The sequence below is a fragment of the Mastomys coucha genome, unplaced genomic scaffold (assembly GCF_008632895.1).
Source record: "Mastomys coucha isolate ucsf_1 unplaced genomic scaffold, UCSF_Mcou_1 pScaffold23, whole genome shotgun sequence".
NCBI lineage: Eukaryota > Metazoa > Chordata > Mammalia > Rodentia > Muridae > Mastomys > Mastomys coucha.
The window spans coordinates 96,143,634-96,159,835 of NW_022196906.1; the positions used below are offsets into that span (position 1 = coordinate 96,143,634).

At 50.5% G+C, this 16,202-nt stretch overlaps 1 protein-coding gene across 2 annotated transcripts in view; it reads left to right on the top strand.

Moving 5' to 3' along the window:
* The window catches only part of Ky (kyphoscoliosis peptidase), a 42,267-nt gene extending 26,622 nt beyond the window's left edge, over nucleotides 1-15,645 (top strand). For both annotated transcript variants that reach the window (XM_031344752.1, XM_031344751.1), the window contains exons 8-11: nucleotides 536-653; nucleotides 10,355-10,543; nucleotides 11,720-11,910; nucleotides 14,395-15,645. In XM_031344752.1, coding sequence (XP_031200612.1) covers nucleotides 536-653; nucleotides 10,355-10,543; nucleotides 11,720-11,910; nucleotides 14,395-15,290 — 1,394 coding nt within the window. In that variant the 3' untranslated portion in view covers nucleotides 15,291-15,645. The remainder of the gene's footprint in view (nucleotides 1-535; nucleotides 654-10,354; nucleotides 10,544-11,719; nucleotides 11,911-14,394) is intronic.
* The last annotated feature ends 557 nt before the right edge of the window (nucleotides 15,646-16,202 follow it).

The window sequence follows — 16,202 nt, forward strand, 5'->3', positions numbered from 1 at the left end:
TTGCTGAAGCCTGCAAATAGGGGACATGGTGGCTGACTGAGTAGTGGGATGGACCCTTGATCCTTTGACATGAAGAACAGCCAGTGTCCCACCTGGATTTCCCAAGGCTCTTCTTTGTCCTCCAGGTACAACTTAGAAAATGTACTCACCCAAGGTCTGAACCTGAGGGTGGCTGCCTTCTTCCCTCTGCCACCACCAGCTTTTTTTCCCTCCTAGACAAGGCTTCATTAGGCAGCCCTGGCTGGCCTGGAACTCTCTATGTAGACCAGGCTGGCCTTGAATTCACAAAGAGCTATCTGCCCACCTGTGTCTTCTGAGTGCTGGGATTAAGGGTGTGTACCATGAAAGCTGCCAGGTGGTCCTCTCTGCTTTGGCCTTGATGTCCCTTTTGCCACCTACATAAAGGGTGACCACATCTGGCTAGGTTGGGATCCTGATTCTATCCATGCCACCATTTCCTCCTGAGCACTCGATGAGCTGTCCTCATGCACCTGAGAGCCTTGCGAGCTCACAGCCACCTCCTCTGTCCTTCCAGAGTACGATGTTGAGGCTGCCCAGGAGAAGGACCGCCAGGCCTTCAAACCCACTGACATCCTGAGGACGCAGAAGACCAACTGTGATGGTTACGCCGGCCTCTTTGAAAGGATGTGCAGGTATGAAAGTCAGCCTGTGATAAGCAAGGGTCCTGGGGCTGTCATCTGACTGTGTCCTTCTTTCTTCTCTTCCCGGCCCTCTGTACCTTTACCCCCAAGCCAGGTCTGGAGCTTGAATTTGCAAACTCTGCTTGGGAATCCAAGTGAGTCCTGAAAAGGTCAATTTCTCCCTTTTTAACACCAGTGTAATTGACTTTGGACCATCTGCCGGGCTTTGCCATGCATTAACATAATGGCAGATGAATGCACAAAGATAATTTGGTTATAAAAGGCCCCTTTTCTGCCTTCTCCCTTCACTGTGCAGCTGAAGGTTAAAAGAATGGCAGGCCTAGAAGCCAGAGGATAGTGGCTGCTGACGCCAAGGGGACTATGAGAGGCTGTCCTTCGAGGAGGGGAAGCCATGCCTGGAAAGATCCCTTGGTAGGAAAGCTCAGTACCCAGGTGGTAGTTCGCTGTGCCTTTGGTCCCAATTCTCAGAGCCCAGATGCAGGCCTACATGGGAGAACAGGCCACGCTACTTTCCAGTGACATCTAGACAGTCTCAAGTCCGGAAGAGCCATACTGATCCTTGCAGCTCCCCTTTCTGAAGTCTCCTGGGTTCTCCTAAGGAATAACCAGGAAGTCCTGGGGGCTCACCAGAAAGTGAGTGATTGGCTATGTCTCTGAAAATCTATGAGTAGGTCTCAGATACCCAGTGTCCATCGATCAGGACTGTGGGTGGCAGTTGTCAAACCATAGTAATAGATGATCCCTAGGCAAGCAGCTGGCATTGGCTTAGTGTTGTGCTGCTGGCCTGCTGTGGCCTTGTGTGCACTTGTGTGCACTCTGTCTTAAGATGCACACAACCCATTCTTGGCCTGAGCTCCAGTGCCTCCCAACTCCGTATTACCCCTTCCAGGTATGGGCAAATACCTGGTTCTGGGTCCCTCTAGCTTTCCTGCCAGCTCCCTGCTCCAAACTTCCACTTCCCACCTCTGGGAAGGTTTTAATCTCAGAATGGACAGGATCCATGCTGGCTGACCCAGTCTTCTCCCCCAGCAGTGCCGCCTTCTCCTCCATGTTCCCAGTGGTATCTATCCCTATTGCAGGTGTCCCATTGCCTTGGGATCTTCCTGTCTCTGCTATCTTCCAAAGTCCTCCAAAACCTGACCTCAGCCACCCATTGGCTCTGCACCTCGCAGTAACACCCACACTTCTGCTGTCCCATGTGTGCACAGTCCTTCCGCTTCCCATGTGTGCACAGTCCTTCCTGACACTTCTCTAGGCCCCACCCCAGAGCATCCTTCCCACCCTTTGCCGTCCGACCTTGTCTACTAACTTGTGTGTGTTATAGCAGGTTTTCATCTCATAGCTCTTTATTTCAGGTGATGCTGAGGATCAAACCCAGGGCCTTTCCCAGGGAAAACAAATAATCTACCACTAAGCTTCATCCCTCCTGTTAGCATTCAGAACCTGCAGCGACTTCCCATGGTGCTTGAGACAGAGTCTAGCTATGTAGCTCAGGCTGGCTTTGAATCCACTGTAGGCTGAGGCTGGCCTAAGTGCTAAGATCATGGGTAGGCAGCAACTGTTCTGCTACTAATTTTTAACAGTTAGTTAGTTAGTTAGCTAGTTAGTTAGCCAGTTAGTCACTTAGTTAGGCCTCTGTCTCTCCCAGGGGTGAGGAGCATATTCATGTCATAGCATTCATCTGAAGGAGGTCAAAGATCAACTTTCAAAAGTCAGCTCTCTCTTTGTAACGTGAGAGCCCCTCCACCTGAACTTTGGGTCATCAGGCTTGGTGGCAAGTGGTTTTACCCACTGATCCATCTTGTCAGCCCATTAATAACTTTTTTTGAATTAAAAAAAAAACAACAACGCTCACTGTACATAATCTGCAAAATGTACAAAAGAAGGAAAATAACTAATTGGCTCCGAATCCCCCGAGGGGCAGTCGAGGTAGCGATGCCCATGTCCTGGCTTGTTCTCTCAGCGCAGTTCTCTCTGTGCTCCTTTCTTCCTTTGTCTTCCCTGCCCCTCTTCTACCTCTCTGAGAACATCCGGCCCAGATTCTCCCACACAGTAGGCCCTCAATAGGCATTTACACACAGTAGGCCTGAAATAGGCATTTTCAGAATGGTGAGAAGAAGCAGGGAGGATGTGCCTGGCAGGCTTGTGTGTTTCCTTTTAAATACCAGAACACCACGGGGTTTCCAGTGCCTGCCTGGCATCTTTCAGAATGTGCTTGTTTTCATAGGAATTTGTAAATTTCAAAACACTTGGATTTCTTTTTCTTTTTTTTTTTTTTCCTCATGATGGCTTTTTTTTTAAGTTTTTTTTTTTTTTTTTAAGAATTATTTATTTTATTTTATGTATAGGAGTACACTGTAGCTGCCTTCAGAAGAGGGTATTGGATCCCATTGAACTGAGGACCTCTGGAAGAGCAGTCAGTGCTCTTAACCACTGAGCCATCTCTCCAGCCATCTCTCCGGATTTTTTTTCTTAATTGATTCATTCTTTCACAATTTCATACGCATATGATGTACTTTGAATATCTCCTTCATGGTGCTCTCACCTCCTCCCCCTCCCACTGAATCCCTTCTTTCCAACAGACTCCCCCGCCCCTACTTTCATGTCTTTGGGGGGGGCCACTGTATTTTATTAGGGTTGTCTGCAAGAGTTGGGGTTAGTTAAACAAAGGCAGCTTACCACTGAGAAATTTGGCTCTCCTGCCCCAGCAACCATTCATTAACTGCCTAGAGCTTCCCAGAAAAGGGTGGGGCCTCATGAGCCCCTCCCCCATCCTTGATGGACTTGTCATTTCCTCTGCACAGGACGCCTGCAGGTAGCAAGAGCTGCTGTGAGTATTGCAAGCATGTCTGTGTGTCTCCTGAGCCTCCTGGCTCACTGTAGATGTATCCCTGGTACAGCCAGAAAGATCATCCCTGACTGCACAGCAACCTTTGCAAGCCTCAGTTTCTTCATCTGTATTTTAGGGACTGTATGCTTTCATAGCAAAACAGTAGAACAGTTGAAAGGAGGGAGCATACCACGTGGAGGTGCCGCTCAGCTGACTTGGGAATGCTATTTTTTTAAAGCTTGCCCCATCTTTCATGAGTATAGGAGCATTTTTGCAGAACTTTCCTACTGACTCTGCCAGCCCACCCACATAGATCCAGAAAACTGACGCTTGCCTTGATTGAAACTGTCGGCCCTCTGACCTGGTGCAGATGCTTAACGACGGCCACTTCCTGCCCTGCAGCTCATCATTAAAATGCACCCCAACATTTTACATCACTTAAAGTTAGTCTCAACCTAGCAATGACCGTGCACGAAGAAATTCCTTGCACTGCCTGGGACACTTAACAGGAGCTCAGAGTTCTGTGAACCCCCTTAAGTGTTACCTTACAAGATCAGCAGCCCATTCATGCATGGCTTCCCTTAAGCCTCTTGACCCCTGGAATAACTGCCAATCATTTGGTAAATTCATTAGCTGATTCCTTAATAATTGCAGACATGCAATCCGCACTTTCTGAGTTAGTCTGTGGACTGCCAGGGTGGCCTCTTAGAAAGAACCCTCCTCCGTAGCCCTGCCCTAACACTCTGCTTCCTTGCCAGGGCCTCATTAAAGACTGACTTAACAAAGTAGATTGGTAAGGGCTAAGATGTTTCCAGGCATTATTCATTTCCCCCTTGTCTTTCCTACATTTCCGATGCAGTGTGTTTTGTTAGTTCTCTCGTGTCCTCCACCCCCCTAGCCCCTCCCCCACTGTAATTGCTGGTCCAGTTTCTTTCTGACTTTCTATCGTTGAGCAGTAAGTCTGTCTTTCGCCTTGGGATTGCCTACAGCCTTAATTGATTCTGCCTAATCTCCTTGCAGGGGCCAAGGTTAATTCCCCAGGCACCTGCCACTGAGTCAGCCTGCAGTAAATTCTCTCCCCGACTGTAATCATGGCCCCAATAACACCAGCTAGCAGATTTTCCAGAGATTTGAGATAACCGGGGGTTTATTACCAGTCTGAGGCTTTGACGCTGAACAGGCTGGTTGTCACCAATCACATGTCAGCTGCATTTCCATCCATCTTCCATGACATCTTCTAGTGTCGAGAGGAGGAAGGACAGAGGCATGCCTGCTTGGTTAGCTGCTGGTGGTCAATATGACCAAAGTGGTCGTCCAAGCCTCTAGGGAGAAGCAGGTTCGCTAAGAGCTAGATGGTTTGGTTTGTTTTTTTTTTTCTTTTTTCTTCTTTTTCAGCAGTATTGGAGACTAAACCCAGAGCCTTATATGTGCTACCCAGCTAAGAACCCTATCACCGAGCTGCATCTCTATTAAGTTTTTGAGACAGTGTCTCTCTGGGTTATGCAGGCTGATCTTCAACTCACTCTGCGACTCAGGCAGGCCCTGTGCTTATAACTTTCCTACCTCAGCCTCCAGAGTATCTATCAAGAACTAGAGGCCTGCACCCCCCAGAGCTGTCTTAAATAATTTAATTATTGCCAGCACTGGCTTTGTCATGTAAGGCCTCTCTGAAAGGGACACTAAACTCCCCCCTCCCTTATAGCTCCACTGAAGGAGGATGCAAACTTGAATTCCAACGCTGAACATCTCTTCATTTCATTGTATACCATCGACAGACTTACAAATTAAAACAGAATGTTGTCTGCAAAAGTCCTGGCATAATGCAAAAGCTCTCAGATTGTGTGTCAGGATTGATGTACCCCAGGATTGTTTTACTTTAGCTGGCTGTGTGTCCCCAAGTCAGGTAGCCTTTCTCTCTGAACCACAGTTAGACCAGAAACCTCTGAGATCCTGTCTCACGAAGCCAGAGGTGGACAGGTGTGTAGCAAGGACAGAGAGATACCTCAATTTGTAAGAAATCAAATCCATGTTTTAAGAGAGATGCCATTGTTTGCACCCAGGTTAGAAATCACACTTTTCAACAAGATAATGAAAGGAAAGAATGTTTCATTTAGCGTGGTCAAAGGCGGCTGTGTGCAGAGGGTCCCTGCCTGCCCCTCCTCCCCCCACCCCCAACCCCACCCCCGCACTACCAGCTGCTCACAGGTTATAGCTGTATCACACAGCTCCTGTGGCAGGGCCTGGACCATATCTGTATCAAACAACCACCGTGGTCTGGACCCGTCAACTCCTCATTCGGTTCCCAGGGGACACACCACAGCAAGCCATGGGCACACACCACAGCAAGCTGGTACACTCAGATCTTTGGTACTTGACAAGGAAATGCACTCGTGGAAGTGAAGGTAGCTCCAGAAGCCAGCCGAGGTCACTAGGTAATGTGCCATTTCCATTTGCCTACCTCTCTGCACAGTGCACATTCATCAGGCTGCAGAGGAAGGTCAAGTGTTCTTCCGAAGAGCATTGGTCGGGTCCCCAAGCCACAGTCCTGTCTGGGGATGGGCTGCAGCTTTCTCCTGGTGTTCTGGGTGTCTCCAAAGGCTTGCTCATGAGTCCTGCATGCAGGTTGGCTTTGCAACTTCCAATGCACATCCTCCCAGTGTTGGTACACTGACAGTGGTTCTCTTAGGACTCTCAGAGGGAGAAGCAGGACTCTGCAGCCTACAGTTGTTAAATAGACAGACAGCCTATTTGTGGGTTGTGTTTGGGGCTGGCTAGTCAAGCTACTCAGCAGGTGGGAACCTGTCTCAGATGAGATACCTTCTTCAACACTTTTCTGCTTCAGTCTGGTGTTTCACTGACAGTCCACAGGTCCTCCTGCTTCGCAAGCATGAGCACTTCTAAGGCAGCCACTGAGATTTGTCTTAGAACAATCTCTTACTGTGTGGTTCGTTGTGTATCATGTGCTCCCCCACCCCCAACCCCCGTGCCCACTCCTGTGCTTGGCACACCATTTGTACAGTCAGAGCTCTCTCAATGACATGAAGGGGTCACGGATCATGATCTGATCAGGAGCCAGAGAGGCTGGACAGATAGTTCTACAATCATTGTTTTATGCCTGTGAATTATTTAATTCATATAAAAACTACGGATTATTGACAACACTTTACATTGTGACTTCTGTCCAATTCGTCTTACACACAGCTGCCAGATAATAAAATGTCCCCCATGCCATACTCCAGCAATGCATAAACTTACAGCTGACTTCATTTTTCATCTTAGTTCTGCCACAGGCATTCCCCACAGCCCTTTCTCCTTCTCCTCGGTCTGTCAGAGGAGAATTGCCCCCTGGAGATCACTTAATGCCAACCATCCTTTTTAGCCCATAATGAGCTTGGCAAGGTCATTGCAGGTGACTGGTAGAGGTAACAATTTAGAGTCCTGATTTCCTGGCTGCACTCTATGGCCACCCATTCTAGCTTGGAGCAATACAGGTACATGTCACTCGTCCTTTCCTCCTCCTATGACTCTTTCCTGGGCTGGGCGAGACCCTTCTCCACTTGCTTCTCCTGGGTGGAAGAGTATCTCCCACCCACTACTTTAAAACAAGCTTCCTCCAAGAGGAGGAGGCACAGTGTGCCTATGGGAGAGCACAGTTCACTCCAGCACCCAGAGATGATGTGGATACTAGATGCTCCTCCATCCTTCCTTGATCCGATGCTCTGAGCAGGGAGCAAGAAGAGGGCCACAATCCACACTCCAGCGTTCCACTCACCACTCGCCCTTCCTGGGAAGTGAGCCATTTGCAAACACAAAGGTTCCCAGGACTTCCTTTTGCCATCCACACCAGACTAAAGTTTACCTACCCGGTGTTTTTTAGTAGCTATGGAAAATAATTCACTGAAGAATATAACTTAAGTTTTTCCAGTCATAAAACTAACATAGAATCACATTTTCAAGTGTTGTTCTGTTCCCTCCCCTGCCCAGCCCTGCTGCTTTTTACAGTAATGGAGACTGAGTCTTGGCTCTTGCATGCAAGGCAGGCACTCTGCCCCTGACCTAAAGCCCCTTCCAAAAAATTAAGATGCGGGGGAATTTAAAGAAATCAAACCATCTATAATCCCATTTCCAAAGGATCGAGAATCTCTCCCCACCCATCCCTGCCCTCATTCTCCATGTATACATACATTTACACTCAGAGAGGCTCTGTTTGCTGTGGCTTCCTGCTCCAGAAAGACCTTTTATTCTGGGACTCATTTTGGACCATCACCAACAGAAAATCCTGCCATCAGGGTCTAGCTCCTCTAGGTGTCTATCAACAGAATGTCCCCAAGTGCTCCTGAAATATTTTCACAGGGCCCAGCTGCTATAATCTCATGAGATTCCCCCAGGAAGCCCTGGAGGCCTAACGCCTCTTTGGCACCGTGGGCAGAAGGGCAGGGACCTGTTGTAGTCAAAATTAATTGGTGATTTCTTCCCCACCCTTAATCATATAGTTCCCAAATAAAAGACACAAAACCTTCATATTTGTAACAAGCCTTAACAGCACTAGAGCTGGGCAGATATCAACCCTCTATGCTATTTTGTCTACTTCCCTGTCAATAACCCTGAGATATCACTTGCCTTGTGTCCCCTGGGCCACTCCTACTCCAACTGGCTGGCCCATGTTAACCATGTGCTCATGATTCTGCCTCTCTCATGGTATCTTCTTCCTTCTTCTCTCCCCTCCTCTCTCCTTGTGGTCTCTGCTTCAGACTCCAAGCCCAGAAACCAAAACCTGCCTACCTCTCTTCTGCCCAGCTACAGGCTGTAGGCATCTTGATTGACCAATCAGGGATAACTTGGAGGGTAATGCTACATAGCATCACTTGGTGAGGATTTCCTCATCTCTAGAGGCAACCAAACCTTGGGGGCCAGTATTCAGCATTACAATACGTAGCAACAGAACAAACCTCAACAGAACCACCAAATGCCATTCCCTGTAAGGAGTCTCAGTGTGGGTGGCCTCAGTGTGGTTCTGCAGGGAGAGGAGAGCTACAGAGGATGTGGCTACATGCCATAGTTATCTGCATGTGAAGCAGTGTGAGAAATGAGAATCTCTTCATTTTCATGCTATCACATTTGCACCAGTGACCCAACAAATGTTGTGTAAGTATAGATCAGTAATACTCGATGTGGTATTCTACTAAATACTAGCTAAATACCCATCTTCGTGGGGAAACCTCTCCCTAACCTCACAGTAAATGCACGATCTTCTTACCCCATTAGTCTAAGACCCTGTTGTTTAACGTGACTGGAGATTCAGACCTGATGCATCCCGAGGGTGATCAGCTGCTGCTACCTGAAGCAGGCATCAGAGAGATGCTCAGGGTCAGCACTGTGTGGAGGGTGGGGCAGTTGTTGGGGTGCAGATGGGCTTCCAATGAAGAATCACTTTGGGCATCCAGGACTCAGTAGACTTGTGAATTTATTATACCAGTTTTCACAAATGCAAGAAAAGTGTTGGGGTGGGGCAGCTCTGCATCAGGACCACCAGCACAGGGGCCAACAGTTCTGGAGCCAGCAGCTCCGGGGCCAGCAGCTCCACATAGGTCAGACTGGTACTGTCCATTTGCCGATAGCCATGTTGGGGAGGAACTGCTTAAGAGAGGGGGCAGTGGGTGTGGGGAAGGCAGGGCCCTCAGAGGACTTGCTGATTCAGCCTTGGGGTGTTGGCCACAGCCCAGACCTGGTTTTATGAGGTCTCCAAAAGTGACTGGCACCCATCCCCCACAGTTCAACTTTCCCCAAAGTGATACCTGCTTTGCTGCATGCCAAGGGGATACCCTGTCAAAAAGGCTCCAAAGCCAGGGCTAGCCAGTCAGTGTTTCCACTCCTCACAGAACAGATAGTCTTCAAAATGGTAGCTGTCTTAGTCAGGGTTATTAATGCTGTGATGAAACACTGTGACCAAAGCAACTTGGGGAGGAAAAGGGCTTATTCAGCTTATGCTTCTACATCACAGTTCATCATCGAAGGAAGTCAGGACAGGATCTCAAACAGGACAGGAGCCTGGAGGCAGAAGCTGGCACAGAGACCATGGAGGAGCGCTGCTTACTGGCTTGCTCACAATGGCTTGCTCAGTCTGCTTTTTATAGAATCTAAGACTACTAGCCCAGGGGTGTCCCCATGCACAATAGCCTGGGCCCTCTCCCTATTAGTCATTAAGAAAATGCCCTCAGATCTTGCCTACAGCCCAATCTTACAGAGGCATTTTGTCAATGGAGGCTCCCTCCTCTGATGACATTAGCTTGTGTCAAGGTGATACAAAACCAGCCAGTGCAGTGGCCCAGGCAGGTAGTCAGTGAAAGATCTTAATGCACCATGGTGCTTTCTATTCCTTCCTCACAAAGGCCAAAGGCGATGGTCAGGCCTCCTGACAGCCAGCCCATTCTCCTAGGGTAGTTCTGGACACACAGTTTCCCTGCCTTCCCAACCCATGCAGAGGAGAGGACAGCCAGGAATCAGAGCTTGGCTTTCTCCTCCCTCACCACCAGCACCCTCCCGAGGTGTGCTGGCTTCCCAGCCTCTGTGTGTAGCTCTTTCACGTTGGGTTTTCTTCCAAGAACATGCCGGTCTCACGGCTCCCTGCATTCTCGAGGCCGTCCTTACTCTTGTCCTGATTTTTCCTCCTGAGATGCGGTGCATCGGATCATGTCAAGCAGGCCCTGGGGAGACACTTCAGAAGTGAGCTGAAGAGTCTCAGGGGAGTAGCAAACCACATGGCTGCAGTCAGTCTGCCCAGGCAGGGCCTGCCAGCACTATGGATCCCTGTCCACACACCCCATCACTCAAGCCCCTTCTCAGACCCGTGTCCCATCCCCAGGGTTGCTGGCGTGCAGTGTGTCACCGTGCCTGGCTACTCCAAGGGCTTCGGCTACCAGACCGGCCAAAGCTTCTCTGGAGAGTTCGACCATGCCTGGAATGCTGTGTACCTTGAGGGTCGTTGGCACCTGGTGGACAGCACCTGGGGCAGTGGCCTGGTGGACACCACCACCTCCAAATTCACCTTCCTGTAAGTCGAGGCTCAGCTTTGCCAGTGTCTTCTCTGTGGGGGTGGGGGGTGGGGACAAGGTTGAAGAAGGGAGACACCTGGGGGAAGGGAGGGGCCAAGTGGGAGGGGGAAGGCTGGAGAGCCTTGCCTAGCTCCATTCACCTTCCCTAAAGCTTCCAGGTCACTTGCAAGGAGCTGAATTTTCTTGTCACCTCACCCTTCTGTGACTTCTGTGACTCTTCAGGAGTCCTTGCAGCTAAACCCAGGAGTCTTTCCGGTTTGCCCCAGACCACACTTGAGGAGAGGAACGGCTAAGGAACCCTCACTGCCAGCAGCTATGATGCCTAGATGCTCCATCTTCTCCTCCATTTCCTGTTCTCTGAAGGAGGAAAGAAGGATGCGGTTGGCAGAGAGGAGAGCGTTAGGTGGAGCTGAGCCACCTGGGTCCTCACTGTACAGTCTGGACCACGATCATCCTCCAAGGCTTGGCTAACCCTGAACTTAGCCTACAGCCAAGCACGGCGTTCTTAGAGGTCGTGACATCCATCGAAAGCCTTAGTCCTCCTTTATTTGGGAAACCTTGGTACTCACCATACATACAGCTGTTACTCTCAACAGTGCCCCCCTTAGGCAGAGCAAAGCCTCCGAAGCCCAGGCTGCCTCCCTTTTCTTCTCTTTATCTCTATCTCCAACCAGCCCTAAAGAGCTACAGACGTTCCCCCACCACATCAGCTCCCCTGCCCCGAGCAACTAGAACACGGGCCCCTCTCTTACCTACCTTCCCATCCTCTCGCTGTCCACACCTGCTCTACGGATCATGCTTTGGGTCCTTTCAAGCTAATTTTGGGTATTGAACATGGAGAGAGCCGTCTTTTCTGTCTCAACCCTATCCATAACATCCTAAGGCTCTGAGAGCAGGCCCTCTCTGAGTTCATGCCGTGGCCTTGTCTCAGAAGAGACTTCAGATCCTGTGCGGCCCCAGGGTCCGCACGCAGCCACTGTAGAGTCTCCAGTGCCCACATTAAGACCACAGATCATCCTGCGGTCAAGCTTCTGTTGTCAGCAACACCCAATCCAGTGGTTGGGTCAGCTAGACAAAGGTTTCCCAAAGCTCCCCCATGAGACGCCTAGATGTGGGTGATGGTGGTCAGGCCAACTCTTATACACGGCTCCTAACCAGGCCTTCCTCTACTCCAGCTACAATGAATTCTACTTCCTCACCCACCCCGCCCTGTTCATTGAGGACCACTTCCCAGACAACAAAAACTGGCAACTGCTGAAGCCGCCCCAGTCTCTGAGGCAATTTGAGAACAACATGTACCACAAGAGTGAATTCTACAACAAGGGCATGTTGAGCGCCCACCCAGAGACATCCATGATCAGAACAGGTAAGGAATGGCTGAAGCTCCCTTCCCCCTAGAGTGAGCCAAGAAAATCAGACCAAGCTTAGCTATCTTCCATGGCCTGAGCTGACACTTGTTGTCCCTTGACTATGGAAAACATGGCAGCCATTGCACACTCTAGAGGGGAAAGGCCCAATCCCAGAATCACAGTCATGGATCTCAAAGGACTCTCCCTAAAGGATTTGTTTCTCATGCCTCTCTGGGGATCCAGAGCCTGGTGCTGCTCTTGGCGCACCACAGTAGGGGTCAAGAAGGCTGACCAGCCCACCTCCCTCTTCCCATCAAAGCTCAACCTATCAGCACCAGCTCTGCCACCAGGAAGCCTCTACACATCCCAGACAGAGGCCTGAGCTCCCAGAAGCAATCAGCTAGGGGATCCTGAGGGATGATGGCCTTGACCCCACTTCACACTGCAGGCTGATGGAGTAAGGGGACAGGGCAGGGGTGTACCAGGAGGCAGTCAGGAGCAGGTACCTCTTGCCCATTGCGCTTCCCCATGGATGCTTGACCTGGATGCAGAGCTTCCGTGGTCTCTGGTAAGTAACAGACACGTGGCCGCTTCAGCTATTGAAGTAACAGCCCACAGCTGCTCACTTCAAAGCTCATTTCCTGCACCCGAGTCTGAGAGAGGTCTGTGGTCTCTATTGTGAGACATTAAACCACAAGAAAGACTTGAGCAGACCACAACACCCTCATGATCGTATTGCTGAGTTGAGTTTGCCTTTTTTGGGAGATGTAAAAATGTAAACACCAGATTTCTTAATTTATACTAACCTAAAACTCAGTTCCATATTCATGATACATATTGTAAGAATATTTCTTGGGGCCTGTGAGTTGCCTTAAGAACAGAGATGGGAAGGAAGCAGAAGAGGGAGTGGGGGTGGGATGAAGAGGAAGGGGAGAGTCAGCAGATACAGGAAGGAGAGAAGAGGCAGAGAGGATAGAGAGGTGCCAGCTGTGGTCCTTCAGTGGCCTTCGGGGTCCCCAATAATTCTCCTCTTCTGAGATGCTTAGCACACTTCTACCAAATGTTCTCTAAGACAGGCACTAAGTTCTTCCCAAAGAGCCCACAGCTCAGACAAAGGCAGAGTATAGAAAAGCGCTCCCGCAATTCATTCTGGAAATGGTGGGTTCTCTGGAAGAGACCTCCAGCATCCCCAGACTACTCCAGCATCCCTCCAGCATCCCTCCAGCATCCCTCCAGCATCCCTCCAGCATTCCCTCCAGCATCCCTCTAGCATTCCCTCCAGCATTCCCTCCAGCATCCCCCCAGCATCCCTCCAGCATCCCTCCAGCATCCCTGCAGCCAGGTCTTTAAGGTGAGTCCCCACCATGTATGGAATGGAGGATTAGTAGTGAACGTGAAGCAGACAGCTTTTTCCTTTACCTGTCTCCATCCATGAGCAGGACTAGAGAAGATGCTGGGCACGGGGTAGAGTAGTCAGCTTCTAACAGAAGCCACGGCTAGGCTCTCAGAACAGACACTGCACTGGGGATCCAGGGAAGCCCAGATAGAAGAAGCCTTCATGAGCTGCAAAAGCCAGTGAAAAGCAATGATCAAACAGAGGAATGCAGAGGCAGGTCAAGGAGAAGCTGGCATGACAGGGAATGAATGTAGTGGTTCTCTGAGACCCAGTCCAGAAACACAGCAATGGCACCCCTATGTGAGAAGCAAGTGTTGGAGAGAGGAGAACAGGAAAATACCCTATTAACACTCCTGGGCATAGACTCTTGGAGGAAAATCCTTACCGGTTAAGGTGTTGTATTCGTATGACAGCTGTTGACACCATAATCTTTACAGGGGAGTGATATGAAAGTAATACTTAAGAGTTGTGGGGGGACTGGGTGGATAGCTCAGTGTTTAAGAGAGCCTGGAGGTCATCTGGAGGACCTGAGTTCTGCTCCCAGTACCCACATCCTTTAGTCAGCTCACAATGGCCTGTAACTCCAGCTCCAGGGGAATTAGTACCCTCTTCTGGACCACTACACACCCACACACCCACACACTCACACACACAGGGCATTCACACAAAGACATATGTGCACACTCATAAAAACAAATCTTTCTTTTAAGACTTAAGACTTGAAAGAGACCGCACTCTTTCCATCTCTTTAGGCCCCTCCCTGCTCTGGGATCAAGTAAGATATCCAGGCAGGCTCCATCTAACGTAAACCAAGTGGGACAGTAAAGGAAAGGGACACATATGGATAGGGTAGGGTTTCTTGTCCATCTCCCACCCCACCCCCCAGGCATCCCAGTTATCAGCTGTTTCAAACATAGTCACCCAAATGAGTCCAAAGGAAACCGTGTTCAGGGCCATCACATTGATAAAAATCAAGCTTGGTAGAAATAGTCACACCACAGATATGGACACACACACTGTAAGTCACACCTTCCCCACCGCAGTTAAGCATTCACCAGCGCACACCGGATCGGCCTCACCTAACCACAACTTCCTCTCCGTGCAGTGAACGGCAAGGCCACAGTCACCATTGAGAGCCGGGCCCCAACCCTGTTCATGTTCATGCTCAACGGCAAGCAGGAACACGGACTCCTGAGCCTCAGGAAGAATGGGATGAAGCTGGAGGTGTACCCTCCGACCATGGGCACCCACAAGTTGCAGATCTTCGCCAAAGGCAACTCTGAAATCTACAGCTCGGTGCTGGAATACACGCTCAAGTGCAACTACGTAGACTTCTCTGTCCGGCTGCCCAGTGAGCTCCACCAGCCCGTGGGCCCCAGCTGGTTCTCAGAGCAGATGGGCATCACGAAGCCCTCACACTCTGACCCCATCATTCACACGAGCGATGGTCGCTGCTCCGTCAGCTTCGGCGTGGAAGAGGGCATCAGTGTCCTGGCATCCCTTCATGGCGACGATGGCCCGATCACTGAGGAGACACAGCGGCGCTACATCTTCCAGTTGAACCGAGAGAAGAGGACCGAGCTCAAAGTCCAGCTGCCCCACGCAGGCAAGTTTGCCCTTAAGATCTTTGTGAAGAAGAGGCAAGAACAAGGCAACTTCGTCTTTGTCTTCAACTACCTCTTGTGCTGCGCCAACACCAAAGTGAACTGGCCTATGTTCCCCGAGAGCTTCGGCAACTGGGGGCAGGACAATGAGCTGCTAGAGCCTCTCTCTGGTGTGCTTCCTGCCAATCGCAACATATCCTTCAAACTCAAGCTGCATGGTATCGCCAAAGCTCTGGTGAAAGGGCAGGACACGTGGCCCTTGACCCTTAACCCCGAGGGCTACTGGGAGGGCAGCTGCAACACGGCCGGCTGCCAAGAAGTCTACGTCATGGTGCTAGAGAACGCTAACCACAACTTCTACAGCTACATCCTGAAATACAAAGTGAATGACCAGTGAGGGGCTGCATTCCCTCCAGTCTCCCAGGGTTACGGCCAGCCCTGCCCAGGGAGGGCCCAAGCTAAGTGCAGAGAGCCCGTGACACCACTAATCTGCATGAAACCACTTCTAGGCCTCTGCTTCAGTCTCCCCTGCCTCAGTCTTCCTGCTCTGCCACAGGCACTGAGGAATTCGGGCTGCCAAAGGCTCACTCAGTGTGGCTGTGGATGAAGGGACAGAGGCCAGGGCCCTCTGGAAGAAAAAGGTGCTATGTAAATCCAAGGTATTGTGAAGTGTACGCCCCTGCCTGTGCCTGCCCTTGTGTTGTTAGTACTTTGTTGTTATAGGGCTAGGTGAGAAAAAGCTTTCCCCACGATGCCTAGAGAATTCTCCTTCCTGCCTCACTGATGTTTGAGACTCAATCTACCAGAGAGGTGTGTCCCCGCTCCCCCAAGTTAACATGGTGTTTCCCACTACTTCTGGACCCCAGGGAATGTTGGGCCTGCCCATCTTCCACATTCCTAGTGCCTCTATTAGCCACTTCAAGCTCTTCAAGAGCTTGCAAAGGCGGGTGGGTGTAGAAAACAAGCCAGTTGACCCTCAGCCAACGGGAGGGTCGGGGGGGGGGGGGGGGGGGGGGGGGGGGGGACATTGTCTCCCAACCCCGAGCATCTCTGAGATGTGCTAAGGGCAGAAAAGCAGCCATGTGTGTGCATACGCGGATGTTCTAGCTGGGGACCAGGGATGGAGTGGTTTAGCAATTCCAGCAACCCACATGTAAGGCGAAGACCCCAGATCCTGTGTGCCTCCCAGAGTTTAGGTGAGGGCCTGGAGATGCCTCGCCAGTCATCCTCAGGAGCCTCAAATACCTACATAGCCTGCTGGGAGCCTGGCTGATGACCATGAATGGAGACCTGGGTCCTGGGCAAGCAG